Source organism: Drosophila pseudoobscura, chromosome X (genome assembly GCF_009870125.1).
Source record: "Drosophila pseudoobscura strain MV-25-SWS-2005 chromosome X, UCI_Dpse_MV25, whole genome shotgun sequence".
NCBI classification, from domain to species: domain Eukaryota; kingdom Metazoa; phylum Arthropoda; class Insecta; order Diptera; family Drosophilidae; genus Drosophila; species Drosophila pseudoobscura.
This window is the reverse complement of record NC_046683.1, coordinates 1,851,772-1,868,150: the sequence shown is the minus strand read 5'-3', so window position 1 is coordinate 1,868,150 and position 16,379 is coordinate 1,851,772. Positions and strand designations below refer to the sequence as shown.

General features: G+C 43.7%; 1 protein-coding gene and 1 long non-coding RNA gene across 3 annotated transcripts; one reads left to right on the top strand and one right to left on the bottom strand.

The window, feature by feature from the left end:
* Window positions 1–690: 690 nt before the first annotated feature.
* On the top strand, window positions 691–10,820 carry LOC4815405 (uncharacterized). 2 transcript variants are annotated; one of them, XM_001355687.4, is made up of 5 exons: window positions 691–819; window positions 3,045–3,210; window positions 3,310–3,427; window positions 10,266–10,336; window positions 10,409–10,820. In XM_001355687.4, the coding sequence occupies exons 2-5, from the start codon at window positions 3,094–3,096 to the stop codon at window positions 10,586–10,588; spliced, it is 486 nt and encodes a 161-aa protein (XP_001355723.2). In that variant the 5' UTR covers window positions 691–819; window positions 3,045–3,093; the 3' UTR covers window positions 10,589–10,820. The 2 variants fall into 2 exon arrangements, with proteins under 2 accessions (XP_001355723.2, XP_015041382.2); XM_015185896.2 differs by lacking the exons at window positions 10,266–10,336; window positions 10,409–10,820 and adding an exon at window positions 3,571–3,982 and having other exon boundaries at window positions 692–819; window positions 3,310–3,498.
* A 3,626-nt stretch (window positions 10,821–14,446) lies between these two features.
* On the bottom strand, window positions 14,447–15,037 carry LOC117184505 (uncharacterized). Its single transcript, XR_004469905.1, has 2 exons — window positions 14,924–15,037; window positions 14,447–14,537 (listed from the first exon to the last, which is right to left on the bottom strand). It is a non-coding gene; the product is annotated as an uncharacterized lncRNA (long non-coding RNA).
* Window positions 15,038–16,379: the final 1,342 nt, after the last annotated feature.

The following is a 16,379-nucleotide window of genomic DNA, read 5'->3' as shown; positions in this document are numbered from 1 at the left end:
GGGTGGCTCTTGGGGCCCCATTAAGGAACAGTTACACCGCAGAGTGCGTGCCGGGGGCGCGTTTAAGGCCGTCAAAAATGCATTGAAACCCATAACTGATATTTATTGGGAAGGTTGCCCGGGCCCGGAGGACAGCCAGACAGATACTCGCCAGCGGCGAACGGCGAGCGTTCGTCGATGACATCACGACGTCAGCGCGTCAGCGACTGGCAGCCAGTCAGTCAATGCGGACGACGCCTTTCAACAGGGGCCGGGGGCCCACAACTTGTTGTGCTTTCGAGATGATACCCTGTAGGCGGCGAAAGGTCGAAAGTACATATGTGCGACATTCTCAGGTGACTTTTCGACTATAGGTAAATTTAATTGGCTCAATGGCTTGTATGCCTTAAAACCTCAACATATCTATGGTATGTACGTTGATGATATTCGTTCAGGGTTAAGGCTGAGTACGGTTGACGTATCTTAACCTTGCTTGAGTCAAGGATGGGCCTTGTGTATAGCCTTATCGGTCCTTTCTCGCTCATGAGATTTTACTGGGCATCGTCTAGTCGGGTGGCAGTAACCGCTTTAGCCTTCTGCTTGATATTGTTTTCATTCGAACACGACGCAGCCGGCGTCGGCTGCGACGCTGGGGCTGGGGCTGGGGCTGGGACTGCTCTATAGCTCCGCTGCTGCTCGCTTGCTGGCAAAAAAAAAAGCGAAACGCTTTTTCAGTTTCGTTTTCAACGTGCGCGCGCCAACACACTAGACAGCCCCGAAAACCCCGAGAGTAAATTGGAAATTTCGAAAAGCCCCCGCAGAACAGCGAGTATCCAAAAAGTAAGACTAAGATGCCCCCCCATAAGTATAGATATGTAGGTACATATATTCATCGAAAGATACATATGTATTTGCATGGTGTACATATGTATGTATGTATGAGTGCGAATGTGGAATTTAAGGGGAACATTTTTGATAAACGCGCGCGATTTCTGGGGCGTAGCCTCCGCCCCGCTCCTTCGCAAAACTATTGAATTCTGTTGTTCCTTCGCTTGTTTTTGATTTTTTTTTTTGTTTTTTTACGATTCCAACAAAATGGCCATAAAACTGCATCGTGGTGTGGTAGGGGGGGAGAGCTCTGTGCGCTCGTCCGATAGAGAAGCGATGATATCATTTTCCGAATCGGAACATGAGTACGATTCTGCGCTTCGGTGCAGCGTCGCAGTCACTCCTGTTATCAGCAGAGCAGACCATTCCAGCCCCACCGCCACCCCACGGAGAAGGTGGCACAAACTGATTGACAGCTATCGGCAAATCGATAGCGGCAGGCACCGCTAGTCGGCGGCACCCTTTAGTCTCGTCTCCCATCAAATGATAGAAGATATTTCCGGCAAAGAAAAGATATAACTCGATTTCGCACCACTTCCCACTACTACTCCACTCCACTCAACACACACACAAATGGCAGGCAGAATTTATTTGGGCAACTCATTTGATAGGCCCGACCCGACCGACAACTTGTTGCTATTGTTGCATGCATAATTTGGACATGATATCATGGAACGGATTGGGCCGTTGGCGTTGTTCCCAGCCATTCCTACATGCCTCCCCACCCCACTCGTTTTCGATTTCGTATGCCAAGCGGAAATCCGTTGGTGCCTAATCAACATGCTCCCAAAGTTCGAGCATACTCGATGGATGATACGAGTAGAATGCTCCTTTTTTGTTTCGGGCAAAATGTTTTGGAATGCCATGGAATGGCCATGGCCACACCCCTTGACCATCCCATTCCATTCCCTCTGGCAATGGGCGCATGGCTTATTGCGATTAGCATCTCTCATCTGGTCTCATCATAGCCGGATTCGGTTTTGGTTCTGCGGCTCTGGGGCTCTGGGCTCCCGTCAGACCAGTCTGTACTGTAAGTTATTGCGTCACTCGATGTGATGGCGTCACCGTCTGCCTTGATTAATGCGCCGCGGATTTTCGATCTCAGAGCTTGAGGAAGGTCTGAAATCAACAGCCAACCCCTCCCCAACACCATCCCCAATGAAATTTGAGTCATCCCAAACACACATCCGAGCAATAGAGAGGGCTATACGGGATGCGTGATGTTCGATTCCCTATGAATTTTCCGGGAATTCGGGGAAGAGTATATCCACTTTGTACCTTTTTGTCTTTGGTTCGCTCCTCAGACACTAGGGTGTGCGTGTGCGTTCCCATTTCTAGGAGCTTTTCTCAGTTTTTCCAACGAACAAAAGGCAGCAGACCATAAAGTTCATGACGTCACCCCATCTGAATGTATGTATGTACATGTGTGCCCACTCCTACTAGTACGAATATACATACATATGGGCATATCTATGCACGTATGTGTCTACCCAATAAAGATATAGTAGATGTGCGCAGATCCCCTAAAGACTGACGGTGGCGAAGGAGGACGAGGAGGAGGATATCTGTGTGTCAAGTAAATACATTTTCTCCGATTCTCCCACTGGCGGGCGATGTTTCAATAACGCTTTTGGCGCTTTCGCCCGAGGCCGGCATTGAAATTTGTTTTAAAATTAGACAAAAACCAAAAAATCCAAAACGAAAACAACAACAAACGTATGAACAAAAATACACAAGCACACCCACACAGACAACAGCATCCCGAAAACATTCTGAAACTGTGCCGATCGATGGGCGTGGCAAGGGCGTTCGATCTGTAACAGCTGCCCATACGATCGGCCACAAGTTTACTCGTAAATGTAGGACACTGTGTGCCACAGAAGAGAATACTTGCAGGTACGAGTACGAGTTGGGAGATGTGCAAAGAAACCACTGTATCTGAATGGGAGGATTTAGGTCCAGAAACCTAAACGATTTATTAAATGGAAATAAAACCATTTGGATGGTACTCGATATTCAATCCACAAGGATAAGCTTTCGTAAAGTTTCAAACTTCTCTGAACTTGGCATCCGCCTGAAACGTAAATCAAATCGGTGATGTGGGTTCTAATTGGTAGTTGGTATTTACTATACTAACTGAAAAATTTTCAATATTTCCGTAAACACTTATTTTGCAGAAGATCCCTAATATCCCCAGTAAAACCACCGAAAGAAACTAACGCCAAGATGTCGCACTCAGTGACCATTACACGTACCACCACCAGCACCACCAACACCTCGTACATCGTGCTCAACACAGGCTACCTGAAGTCCTTTCCAGGAATTCTAAAGCTCTTTGAGCTGGTAAGTTATGCCAACCGATCCTGGACATATGTATTCCAAAACATTCAATACATACACAACTATCTCATCGGAGAGTCTAACGAGCCTATTTGTACACAGATCATTGGAGCTGCTATTGTGGGTATCGTGGCCTACAACTATCAGGGATACCGCAACTACTTTTATTCGGGACAGCAGGATCTGTTCCTCTACCTGATGGCCACCACGTTTATGATAGGGACGTTCTGCTTACTGCTCGCCTGCCTCACCTCCCTCAGCACGGGGGGCATCATCGCCAAGACGATTTACGTGAGTGCCGCAAGCCCTTGCATTGATCTTTGCCATGTTTTCATTGGGCCCGTATTGGTTGTATTATTGCAGGAGCTGATCTACCACAGCGTCGCTGCCATACTGATCCTGGCCGCATCCATCTGCCTGCTGATCCGGCTGCGCGATGTCAAGCACGACGGCTACATGGTGGCCGGTGTCTTGGGTCTGGTCAATGCCGTTCTTTACTTCATCAGTGCCTTCCTGGCCCATCGGTCCTACCGCGGCATCTAAGTGCCACCACCACCACCAGCAGCATCAGCGTCCACTCCGCAGTCCCCACTACCCCAGTATCCCACTACCCCACCAATACTCAAACCCATTTCAGCGAGTGTTCAAGTCGAATCTGTAATCTCGAAGCATTTGTACGGCGTCGCCGCTTCCCATATATACGCCATATATACGAGTACGAGTAGTATCCTCCTATAGTATATAGGAGACGACGACAGAGGAGGAGAGAGATATGTAGATAGAGGCAGGAGCGAGAGCGCGAACGAGAACGAGAAAAGGACTTTTCGGCTGTACTGTAGAACGTTCTTTGGCGCTAGTTACACTTACTTATACTTACATATACATATACAACTTTTTTTGTCTCACTTTCTTTTATACCAAACAACTTGTCATTTATTATATTCGAATAAAGATGTGTGTCTATATGTTTTTCTACAAATCATGTCCTACAATCTGCTTATCGACCTACCTACATATGTATGTACATATATATAAGTCCGCACTATTCAAAAATAGACAAAAAAGTTCGTAAAATCGGTGATTGCATTCAAAGATGTCATCAATTCCCATTTGCCCCAATAAATTCCCAAATAAAATTACTGAAATCTGGATACAAACTTGTCCCAACGGACAGTCTGCAGCTCCTACATAGTACGTGCCCACAGTGTGTATACAAGACAAATTCCTCATTCTCCAACTCCATAGAATTTCGTGTTTTCCTTTACCGTCAGTGCATGCATGCTTGTTGATGTGGTTGTTCATGAAGGTTGTTCATGGACGAATTTAGTTAACCCTTAACCCTTGTGTCCCGAAAACAACAAAATTACATATTGCAAATTATATTATATATATATATATATAATATATACATATATATAGCATATAAAAAAAATAACATAGAATTAGAAGCAATATTTATACATATATTATGTAAAAGATACGTTTTAATATAACTTAAAATGTTGACGAAAAGTATTAATGCCTGCAAAAAATGTAAATATTAATATATATGTAACATCATTTTATTTTAAAATTTTAAACACCATGGGTCTGTTAAGGGTTAATCAACTCATGCCATCTCACTCACACTCGCTACTATGCGCCTTTCAGTCGCATTTATAGCTAGCAGTAGTAGATGCTACAACTTCTCTCTCCCTCTCTCTCTCACTTTTCTACGTAGCAGTAAAGGGTGGGTTTTCATGCATACATTGTATGTATGTATGTCGGCGGACGGGTGTGTGTGTGCTTTTCGAAGCCACGAAAAATGCCGAATGACAACAGCGCAGTCGCGACCGTTGTGAAATTAGTAATAAGGTGATGTCATGGTGAATGTACTGATACGGTGGTGTCATGTCAGCATCTGCTTTCTTATTTGTAGATCCTTTATATGCTTATTTTGTTTAATAAAACATATATATGAATATAATGAGGGGACATACATATGTACAAATAAATCATGAAAAACGTGTTGAACCGTGTTTTGAATATTTTTAACGGTGCGGGGTAGTGCGTGCTGGAACTTTTTACTTTAGTACCACGATGAGTCGTGCCAAATTTTTTCAGTCCTTGCCCATTTCTAGTACATATATGTGTATGTGTGCTGCCCATAGCCCATTCCCATACACACACATATACATACTGTACATACATTACGGCAAAGCAGAGCTCCGCCATTTTGACGCGGCTGCGTCGACGACTGCTGCTTTTCCTATAAAAAGGCCGGCACCAAGCGCTCTGTGTCAATTATATCCATATTTTTGACCTGCTCGGACCACTTCTTTTTCCTCTTACTGGTTCTTATTTCTATTGACTAATTGCGGTTGCGGTGGTTGCGGCGGTTGCGGCTGTTGCAGTGGTTGCGGTGGTTGCGGCGGTTCCGGCGGCTGTTGCGGTGGTTGCGGCGGCGACGGTTGCGGCGGTTCTTCCTTTTCATCTTACTTATTGTTATTTTTCTAATACTTATTCTTATTTCTATTGACTAAACTGAATCTTCTTCAGTTTGCCCATTGCACGTTGTACGTTTTTGATTAAGAATTAGTGTGAGAATAAGTATTTTAATTTTGTTTAAAATTATATTTGTCCAACACTTAAATTACATTTTTGACAAAGCTTTTATAGGAAGTATAGCTGATTTTCTAACCCAGATGATGGGAATCTGTTAATACTTTCGGCTACAAGAAATGCCAATTTGTGAGCGTATTGACATACAGCAGGCACGCGACAGGTCCCAGAAAAATTATAATACATGTGGGTCATTTTGTAGGCTACGGCCATGTCAGAAGTATTTGTTTAAATTGACATAAAATTATTTGGCGGCGGCGGTTGCGGTGGTTCCGGCGGCGGCAGCCGCCCCCCAGGCTGCTGAGTTCTGCATCGTTATGAAGGGCCCCTCCGGAACACTGTGGTCTCTGGGCCACTGATTCCAGATTCTGAGCGTCAAAATATGCAATATTTTACAAAAATTCAAGCTAGAACAAGCTACAAATAGATATATAGATTTCTAATTGTGTTATTATCTCATCTAACTCCCTAGTCTAACTCCTTTTAGTCGTATACATCAAACAAGTATATATTTCTAAAATAAACCTTATACTTAACATTAAGTTTGGTCTTAACGATATTCATTTGACTGAATAGCCGTTCAATCACGGCATTTGATCACGGTAGACTTAAAATTCCAATGGCAAATTGAGCGATTTATTCGAAAGATTTGTTTTTGCCAGCACCTCCCCAACGCTTGACCCTACTGTTGGTACAATATTTAGAGCGATCGATTTTCTCATGGTAGTCGCACGCAATCCCTTCGGTAAATTCAAAAAAGTCTTTGACCATCCACATCTAAAACACTCTTCTTCAAGTTGAAGAACAAATGGTATATGTCATACACCATAATCTTTCGGTTATCTTCGTCGATTTCGGCCTCGGATGCCAGGTAACGGAAGCAAGACTTTACCGCCGGCATTAACTCTCGGGTCGTGTAGACAATAACCGGATCGTGGTCCAATTTTTCATCTTCATCATTGCGGACGGATAACCAGTTCTAGTTATCAATATATAGTTTTCCCATGTTAGTCTCGCCAAAGTCCTTCGGTGGCAAGGCTTTCTGCGTAAGCTGCTCTTTGGTTCTCGTCGCCGTCTTTTTATTCGAAAGATTTGTTTTTGCCAGCACCTCCCCAACGCTTGACCCTACTGTTGGTACAATATTTGGAGCGATCGATTTTCTCATGGTAGTCGCACGCAATCCCTTCGGTAAATTCAAAAAAGTCTTTGACCATCCACATCTAAAACACTCTTCTTCAAGTTGAAGAACAAATGGTATATGTCATACACCATAATCTTTCGGTTATCTTCCAATTTTTCATCTTCATCATTGCGGACGGATAACCAGTTCTAGTTATCAATATATAGTTTTCCCATGTTAGTCTCGCCAAAGTCCTTCGGTGGCAAGGCTTTCTGCGTAAGCTGCTCTTTGGTTCTCGTCGCCGTCTTTTTATTCGAAAGATTTGTTTTTGCCAGCACCTCCCCAACGCTTGACCCTACTGTTGGTACAATATTTGGAGCGATCGATTTTCTCATGGTAGTCGCACGCAATCCCTTCGGTAAATTCAAAAAAGTCTTTGACCATCCACATCTAAAACACTCTTCTTCAAGTTGAAGAACAAATGGTATATGTCATACACCATAATCTTTCGGTTATCTTCGTCGATTTCGGCCTCGGATGCCAGGTAACGGAAGCAAGACTTTACCGCCGGCATTAACTCTCGGGTCGTGTAGACAATAACCGGATCGTGGTCCAATTTTTCATCTTCATCATTGCGGACGGATAACCAGTTCTAGTTATCAATATATAGTTTTCCCATGTTAGTCTCGCCAAAGTCCTTCGGTGGCAAGGCTTTCTGCGTAAGCTGCTCTTTGGTTCTCGTCGCCGTCTTTTTATTCGAAAGATTTGTTTTTGCCAGCACCTCCCCAACGCTTGACCCTACTGTTGGTACAATATTTGGAGCGATCGATTTTCTCATGGTAGTCGCACGCAATCCCTTCGGTAAATTCAAAAAAGTCTTTGACCATCCACATCTAAAACACTCTTCTTCAAGTTGAAGAACAAGTGGTATATGTCATACACCATAATCTTTCGGTTATCTTCCAATTTTTCATCTTCATCATTGCGGACGGATAACCAGTTCTAGTTATCAATATATAGTTTTCCCATGTTAGTCTCGCCAAAGTCCTTCGGTGGCAAGGCTTTCTGCGTAAGCTGCTCTTTGGTTCTCGTCGCCGTCTTTTTATAGGCCCGTATTGCTGGGTCGGCGGGTTTGACAAATGCACTTCCGCGTCGGGGCGCACTTTGCCGTTCTTGGTGATCGTTGCAGATTTTGGCGGCGCCGACTTTCCTCCGTCGATGAGCCCGGAAGACCGCACTCGGCCGATGGCTTGGCTTGGAGTGGGGGAAAGCTCGCGTGACCTGATTAGCCGTTCAATCACGGCATTTGATCACGGTAGACTTAAAATTCCAATGGCAAATTGAGCGATTTATTCGAAAGATTTGTTTTTGCCAGCACCTCCCCAACGCTTGACCCTACTGTTGGTACAATATTTAGAGCGATCGATTTTCTCATGGTAGTCGCACGCAATCCCTTCGGTAAATTCAAAAAAGTCTTTGACCATCCACATCTAAAACACTCTTCTTCAAGTTGAAGAACAAATGGTATATGTCATACACCATAATCTTTCGGTTATCTTCCAATTTTTCATCTTCATCATTGCGGACGGATAACCAGTTCTAGTTATCAATATATAGTTTTCCCATGTTAGTCTCGCCAAAGTCCTTCGGTGGCAAGGCTTTCTGCGTAAGCTGCTCTTTGGTTCTCGTCGCCGTCTTTTTATTCGAAAGATTTGTTTTTGCCAGCACCTCCCCAACGCTTGACCCTACTGTTGGTACAATATTTGGAGCGATCGATTTTCTCATGGTAGTCGCACGCAATCCCTTCGGTAAATTCAAAAAAGTCTTTGAACATCCACATCTAAAACACTCTTCTTCAAGTTGAAGAACAAATGGTATATGTCATACACCATAATCTTTCGGTTATCTTCCAATTTTTCATCTTCATCATTGCGGACGGATAACCAGTTCTAGTTATCAATATATAGTTTTCCCATGTTAGTCTCGCCAAAGTCCTTCGGTGGCAAGGCTTTCTGCGTAAGCTGCTCTTTGGTTCTCGTCGCCGTCTTTTTATTCGAAAGATTTGTTTTTGCCAGCACCTCCCCAACGCTTGACCCTACTGTTGGTACAATATTTGGAGCGATCGATTTTCTCATGGTAGTCGCACGCAATCCCTTCGGTAAATTCAAAAAAGTCTTTGACCATCCACATCTAAAACACTCTTCTTCAAGTTGAAGAACAAATGGTATATGTCATACACCATAATCTTTCGGTTATCTTCCAATTTTTCATCTTCATCATTGCGGACGGATAACCAGTTCTAGTTATCAATATATAGTTTTCCCATGTTAGTCTCGCCAAAGTCCTTCGGTGGCAAGGCTTTCTGCGTAAGCTGCTCTTTGGTTCTCGTCGCCGTCTTTTTATAGGCCCGTATTGCTGGGTCGGCGGGTTTGACAAATGCACTTCCGCGTCGGGGCGCACTTTGCCGTTCTTGGTGATCGTTGCAGATTTTGGCGGCGCCGACTTTCCTCCGTCGATGAGCCCGGAAGACCGCACTCGGCCGATGGCTTGGCTTGGAGTGTGGGAAAGCTCGCGTGACCTGATGTCTTTGGTCATCGTTCTGGAGTTGGCGCGTGTTGATCGGTGGTTGCTTGCGGAGGGGGCGCTGGTTGTGGGGTGCGGTGCGATGCGCTCATTATAGGTCGGGGGACGGATTGTATCGAAACCTTTTAGGTTCGTTACACCCGCCTCTTTCTCCCCCGACGAGAGTTACGAAGACTCGTGCGGCGGTGGATCCTGTACCTTTTCTCGAACCACCAGCTATCGAACAGGGTCCGTCCCCGCGGCTCTAGTCGCCACAGTACATTCTGGATTAGAGGCGTCGGCAGGATTCGGTTGGCGGTGTTCGTTGTCCACTCTGGCACTCTGTACTCGGCAGCAGATAGCTCGTACACCTCAGGCGTCGGGGTGTGTTGCTGACCATCAAAATGTCGCAATTGCCCACCAGACACTAAAATTATCCATAATATACAAACATATATTTTACAGACTCAGCACTTTTGTACCTTTTGATTACCTATAAATAAGAATCATTTTTATCAATAAAGTCAGTATCAGAAACAGTACCATAACTGCCTGTCACTCATCTTCCATCGCAATCATCAGAGGCTGTCGCCGTGTCTTCAGACCCTCCCTTGCGCACCGTAGGATACCCACTCCGCAGTCCAACTGGTTCAAGTTCTAGTTGCGACGACCAAACTGTAGACGGCTTATGTACCGTATGCAACCAAGCTTCCTACACACACACACACACATTAACATTTGGTGACCCCGACCTTGGTCATCACGTTTATGATAGGGACGTTCTGCTTACTGCTCGCCTGCCTCACCTCCCTCAGCACGGGGGGCATCATCGCCAAGACGATTTACGTGAGTGCCGCAAGCCCTTGCATTGATCTTTGCCATGTTTTCATTGGGCCCGTATTGGTTGTATTATTGCAGGAGCTGATCTACCACAGCGTCGCTGCCATACTGATCCTGGCCGCATCCATCTGCCTGCTGATCCGGCTGCGCGATGTCAAGCACGACGGCTACATGGTGGCCGGTGTCTTGGGTCTGGTCAATGCCGTTCTTTACTTCATCAGTGCCTTCCTGGCCCATCGGTCCTACCGCGGCATCTAAGTGCCACCACCACCACCAGCAGCATCAGCGTCCACTCCGCAGTCCCCACTACCCCAGTATCCCACTACCCCACCAATACTCAAACCCATTTCAGCGAGTGTTCAAGTCGAATCTGTAATCTCGAAGCATTTGTACGGCGTCGCCGCTTCCCATATATACGCCATATATACGAGTACGAGTAGTATCCTCCTATAGTATATAGGAGACGACGACAGAGGAGGAGAGAGATATGTAGATAGAGGCAGGAGCGAGAGCGCGAACGAGAACGAGAAAAGGACTTTTCGGCTGTACTGTAGAACGTTCTTTGGCGCTAGTTACACTTACTTATACTTACATATACATATACAACTTTTTTTGTCTCACTTTCTTTTATACCAAACAACTTGTCATTTATTATATTCGAATAAAGATGTGTGTCTATATGTTTTTCTACAAATCATGTCCTACAATCTGCTTATCGACCTACCTACATATGTATGTACATATATATAAGTCCGCACTATTCAAAAATAGACAAAAAAGTTCGTAAAATCGGTGATTGCATTCAAAGATGTCATCAATTCCCATTTGCCCCAATAAATTCCCAAATAAAATTACTGAAATCTGGATACAAACTTGTCCCAACGGACAGTCTGCAGCTCCTACATAGTACGTGCCCACAGTGTGTATACAAGACAAATTCCTCATTCTCCAACTCCATAGAATTTCGTGTTTTCCTTTACCGTCAGTGCATGCATGCTTGTTGATGTGGTTGTTCATGAAGGTTGTTCATGGACGAATTTAGTTAACCCTTAACCCTTGTGTCCCGAAAACAACAAAATTACATATTGCAAATTATATTATATATATATATATAATATATACATATATATAGCATATAAAAAAAATAACATAGAATTAGAAGCAATATTTATACATATATTATGTAAAAGATACGTTTTAATATAACTTAAAATGTTGACGAAAAGTATTAATGCCTGCAAAAAATGTAAATATTAATATATATGTAACATCATTTTATTTTAAAATTTTAAACACCATGGGTCTGTTAAGGGTTAATCAACTCATGCCATCTCACTCACACTCGCTACTATGCGCCTTTCAGTCGCATTTATAGCTAGCAGTAGTAGATGCTACAACTTCTCTCTCCCTCTCTCTCTCACTTTTCTACGTAGCAGTAAAGGGTGGGTTTTCATGCATACATTGTATGTATGTATGTCGGCGGACGGGTGTGTGTGTGCTTTTCGAAGCCACGAAAAATGCCGAATGACAACAGCGCAGTCGCGACCGTTGTGAAATTAGTAATAAGGTGATGTCATGGTGAATGTACTGATACGGTGGTGTCATGTCAGCATCTGCTTTCTTATTTGTAGATCCTTTATATGCTTATTTTGTTTAATAAAACATATATGAATATAATGAGGGGACATACATATGTACAAATAAATCATGAAAAACGTGTTGAACCGTGTTTTGAATATTTTTAACGGTGCGGGGTAGTGCGTGCTGGAACTTTTTACTTTAGTACCACGATGAGTCGTGCCAAATTTTTTCAGTCCTTGCCCATTTCTAGTACATATATGTGTATGTGTGCTGCCCATAGCCCATTCCCATACACACACATATACATACTGTACATACATTACGGCAAAGCAGAGCTCCGCCATTTTGACGCGGCTGCGTCGACGACTGCTGCTTTTCCTATAAAAAGGCCGGCACCAAGCGCTCTGTGTCAATTATATCCATATTTTTGACCTGCTCGGACCACTTCTTTTTCCTCTTACTGGTTCTTATTTCTATTGACTAATTGCGGTTGCGGTGGTTGCGGCGGTTGCGGCTGTTGCAGTGGTTGCGGTGGTTGCGGCGGTTCCGGCGGCTGTTGCGGTGGTTGCGGCGGCGACGGTTGCGGCGGTTCTTCCTTTTCATCTTACTTATTGTTATTTTTCTAATACTTATTCTTATTTCTATTGACTAAACTGAATCTTCTTCAGTTTGCCCATTGCACGTTGTACGTTTTTGATTAAGAATGAGTGTGAGAATAAGTATTTTAATTTTGTTTAAAATTATATTTGTCCAACACTTAAATTACATTTTTGACAAAGCTTTTATAGGAAGTATAGCTGATTTTCTAACCCAGATGATGGGAATCTGTTAATACTTTCGGCTACAAGAAATGCCAATTTGTGAGCGTATTGACATACAGCAGGCACGCGACAGGTCCCAGAAAAATTATAATACATGTGGGTCATTTTGTAGGCTACGGCCATGTCAGAAGTATTTGTTTAAATTGACATAAAATTATTTGGCGGCGGCGGTTGCGGTGGTTCCGGCGGCGGCAGCCGCCCCCCAGGCTGCTGAGTTCTGCATCGTTATGAAGGGCCCCTCCGGAACACTGTGGTCTCTGGGCCACTGATTCCAGATTCTGAGCGTCAAAATATGCAATATTTTACAAAAATTCAAGCTAGAACAAGCTACAAATAGATATATAGATTTCTAATTGTGTTATTATCTCATCTAACTCCCTAGTCTAACTCCTTTTAGTCGTATACATCAAACAAGTATATATTTCTAAAATAAACCTTATACTTAACATTAAGTTTGGTCTTAACGATATTCATTTGACTGAATAGCCGTTCAATCACGGCATTTGATCACGGTAGACTTAAAATTCCAATGGCAAATTGAGCGATTTATTCGAAAGATTTGTTTTTGCCAGCACCTCCCCAACGCTTGACCCTACTGTTGGTACAATATTTAGAGCGATCGATTTTCTCATGGTAGTCGCACGCAATCCCTTCGGTAAATTCAAAAAAGTCTTTGACCATCCATGGGAAAATTATAAATTAAGTAGAATTGGTTATCCGTCCACAATGATGAAGATGAAAAATTGGACCACGATCCGGTTATTGTCTACACGACCCGAGAGTTAATGCCGACGGTAAAGTCTTGCTTCCGTTACCTGGCATCCGAGGCCGAATCGACGAAGATAACCGAAAGATTATGGTGTATGACATATACCATTTGTTCTCCAACTTGAAGAAGAGTGTTTTAGATGTGGATGGGGTTACGAACGATCGGATCAACTTCCATATGACAAACAACTTTTTTGTCAAAGACTTTTTTGATCGCTCTAAGTATTGTACCAACCCAACAGTATGGTCAAGCGTTGGGGAGGTGCTGGCAAAAACAAATCTTTCGAATAAATAAATAAATAAAAATAAATAAATTTGCCATTGGAATTTTAAGTCTACCGTGATCAAATGCCGTGATTGAACGGCTATTCAGTCAAATGAATATCGTTAAGACCAAAATTAATATTAAGCATTGTAAGGCAACACCATATTAGCCCTAAGGCAACCCCATATTAGCCCTAAGGCAACCCCATATTAACCCTAACCAACCCCATATTAGCCCTTACCGATATTAACCCCGATCCCGATAGGTTTTTTGCGATAGGTTTTATGCGATAGTTTTGAGGCAATATAATACTGCGATAAGTCGGGGGCAATTAATTCGGATCGTCAAGAAGATAAAAGAGACGTAAAATAAAGAAGAGAATAAAAGTAAAATAAGAACCGCGCCACAGTATAAGGTTTATTTTAGAAATATTTACTTGTTTGATGTATTCGACTTAAATTCTTTTGAAATTTAACGAATATGGATTGCGCCGTCATGCCAAATGTTGCCACAACCACCAATCATCGGGAAATATTTAAATTCAACAGTAATAGTATTAATAGTAATAGCGAGTTAGATGAAATAATAACACAATTAGAAATCTATATATCTATTTGTAGCTTGTTCTAGCTTGAATTTTTGTAAAATATTGCATATTGTTCCAGTCCCACCTGAACGATAGGTGGCCAGGGCTGAGGGCGACGCGCCATCTAGCGGAAGTCCAGGGAGGCTCGATGGTCGATGGGGACATCGGGGGGAGCTGGAGCCGTTACTGGGGATATAAGGAAGAGAATAGGATTAGTTATATGTATTAGTAAGGGAAAAAGGGATAAATAGGAGTGAAAAGATTAGAAAACGTGGATTGGGTTATGAAAATCGTGGAGCGTGGACGGAGTCACGTCGAGATCCGAAATTTTGTGAATAAAACAAACAGTTTGAATTTGAACCGGCAAGGAATACAGCCACTAGAACCGGGCCGGAAGATTTCCTGGAGAGGAACACTGGAGTCCGAGAAAGTCGACTGCAGAGAAGAAGACGATACAACGGGACCTGAGTGAGTTCGTTCCAGTTGCGCGTGTGTGAGCCAAGTAGCGCGGGACGTGTGAAGGGAGGGGGTGAAAGAGGTCGAGTGAGCGGCCAGGGCGATTCTAGCCACACCGCACGATCGTTGCATCGCCGTCCAGTGCGTGCCACACGTTTGGGCTCTTTTACAAAGGGAAAACCTCGAAATCCTATTCACACACACACACACACACACGCGCACACGTATACACGAACCTAGATAAATTTAGGGCTGACCGGCCACGGCCAGCGATCAGCGAGCCCACGTTATTGAACTTAAAGAAAAACAAATAATCCGCACTCCAAACACCGTTCCACTGTAAATGTTATTTTGTTCCGTGTGTTGTCCTTTATTCTGTATTTAGTATAAGCTCAAAACGTTTAAAGTAAAATCTTGGCCAGTGAAAAAAAATATGTATGTAAAAACACCAACACCTTTCACAAACGTAAATCTGCGATCAGCTGGTCAACGCCAGAAGATTAACCCTTAGCGGGTGACGCGGGGGTCCCATCAGTCCACCGTATTTGGGCGAGTGAATTGTGGAAAATATTGGTTATTGTTTATGTCCCGGGGACCCTTAACAAGAGCTCTTGGTAGGTCAGGTCTCCGTAGGGGCCCGAGTTGAATTAACTCCCGTAAGACGGATCCAGTCCCCACTCATCTACACATAGTCCAGTACGAATGGGTGAGGGTATCCCTGTAGGTTAAACGAAATTTCAGCAGTTATTTCCGTGTTTGTCTTTGTGTCGAACGTTTTGGTGTTTCTTTTTGGTTAGGGATAATTTTGAGTATAGCTATTTATTAATAAGAAATATGAAGTTGTCAATTTATAATTATTAAAGCTTGGATATAGACTGAAGTATGATGCGTTAAATTTAAAATAGAGGGAGGACGCGTGGCGTAAGCCATGGATTAGGCCAGCCGTTACCGTTCCAGCAGAGGGTGGCCAAAATGAACGTTGTGTTTGGTCACAGGTAGGGCGGGCGCGCGAAGTGATAACACCCAAGCTTCACCCACTTGATAGCCGTCTGTTTATGATTTTCTTTGTTGTTGTTAGGTTGTTGTTAGTTCTGATGTCCCGAGAAGTAGTGTGTCTCCTTTTTTGTCTACATTTGGCGGGCAAGGGGAACTACCCAGCCCTGGGGTCGACAGCTAGCCGGCATTGCCCTCTGGGAAACAAGCTAAATGTAACAAATGGCGCCCAACCGTTTTTCGAATTCGCATGCATCTGGACTGACGCAGGTTCGAGTGGTATTACAACAAATGTCACTCGGGCTGGTAAAGGCAGATGCGGGGGAATGAAAAAAAAAATAAATCTTGTGGAGAAGACGGCAGCTCGCGAAGTGCAGTTTAGCTGTCCCGGCAGAAGTCGCTGCTGCAGGCTTAAGGTGAGCGTAAAGCTGGTCCTTAATGGCGCGGGGTGATTGATGCTAGGGATGGATAGACGGAGGCAGTTAACGGAAATATAAAATATGTGATAGGGACTTACGAATTACAGTTGAACATTTTGTCGCTATTCGATGTCACAAGTGAACGTAAGTCACTGCCGTT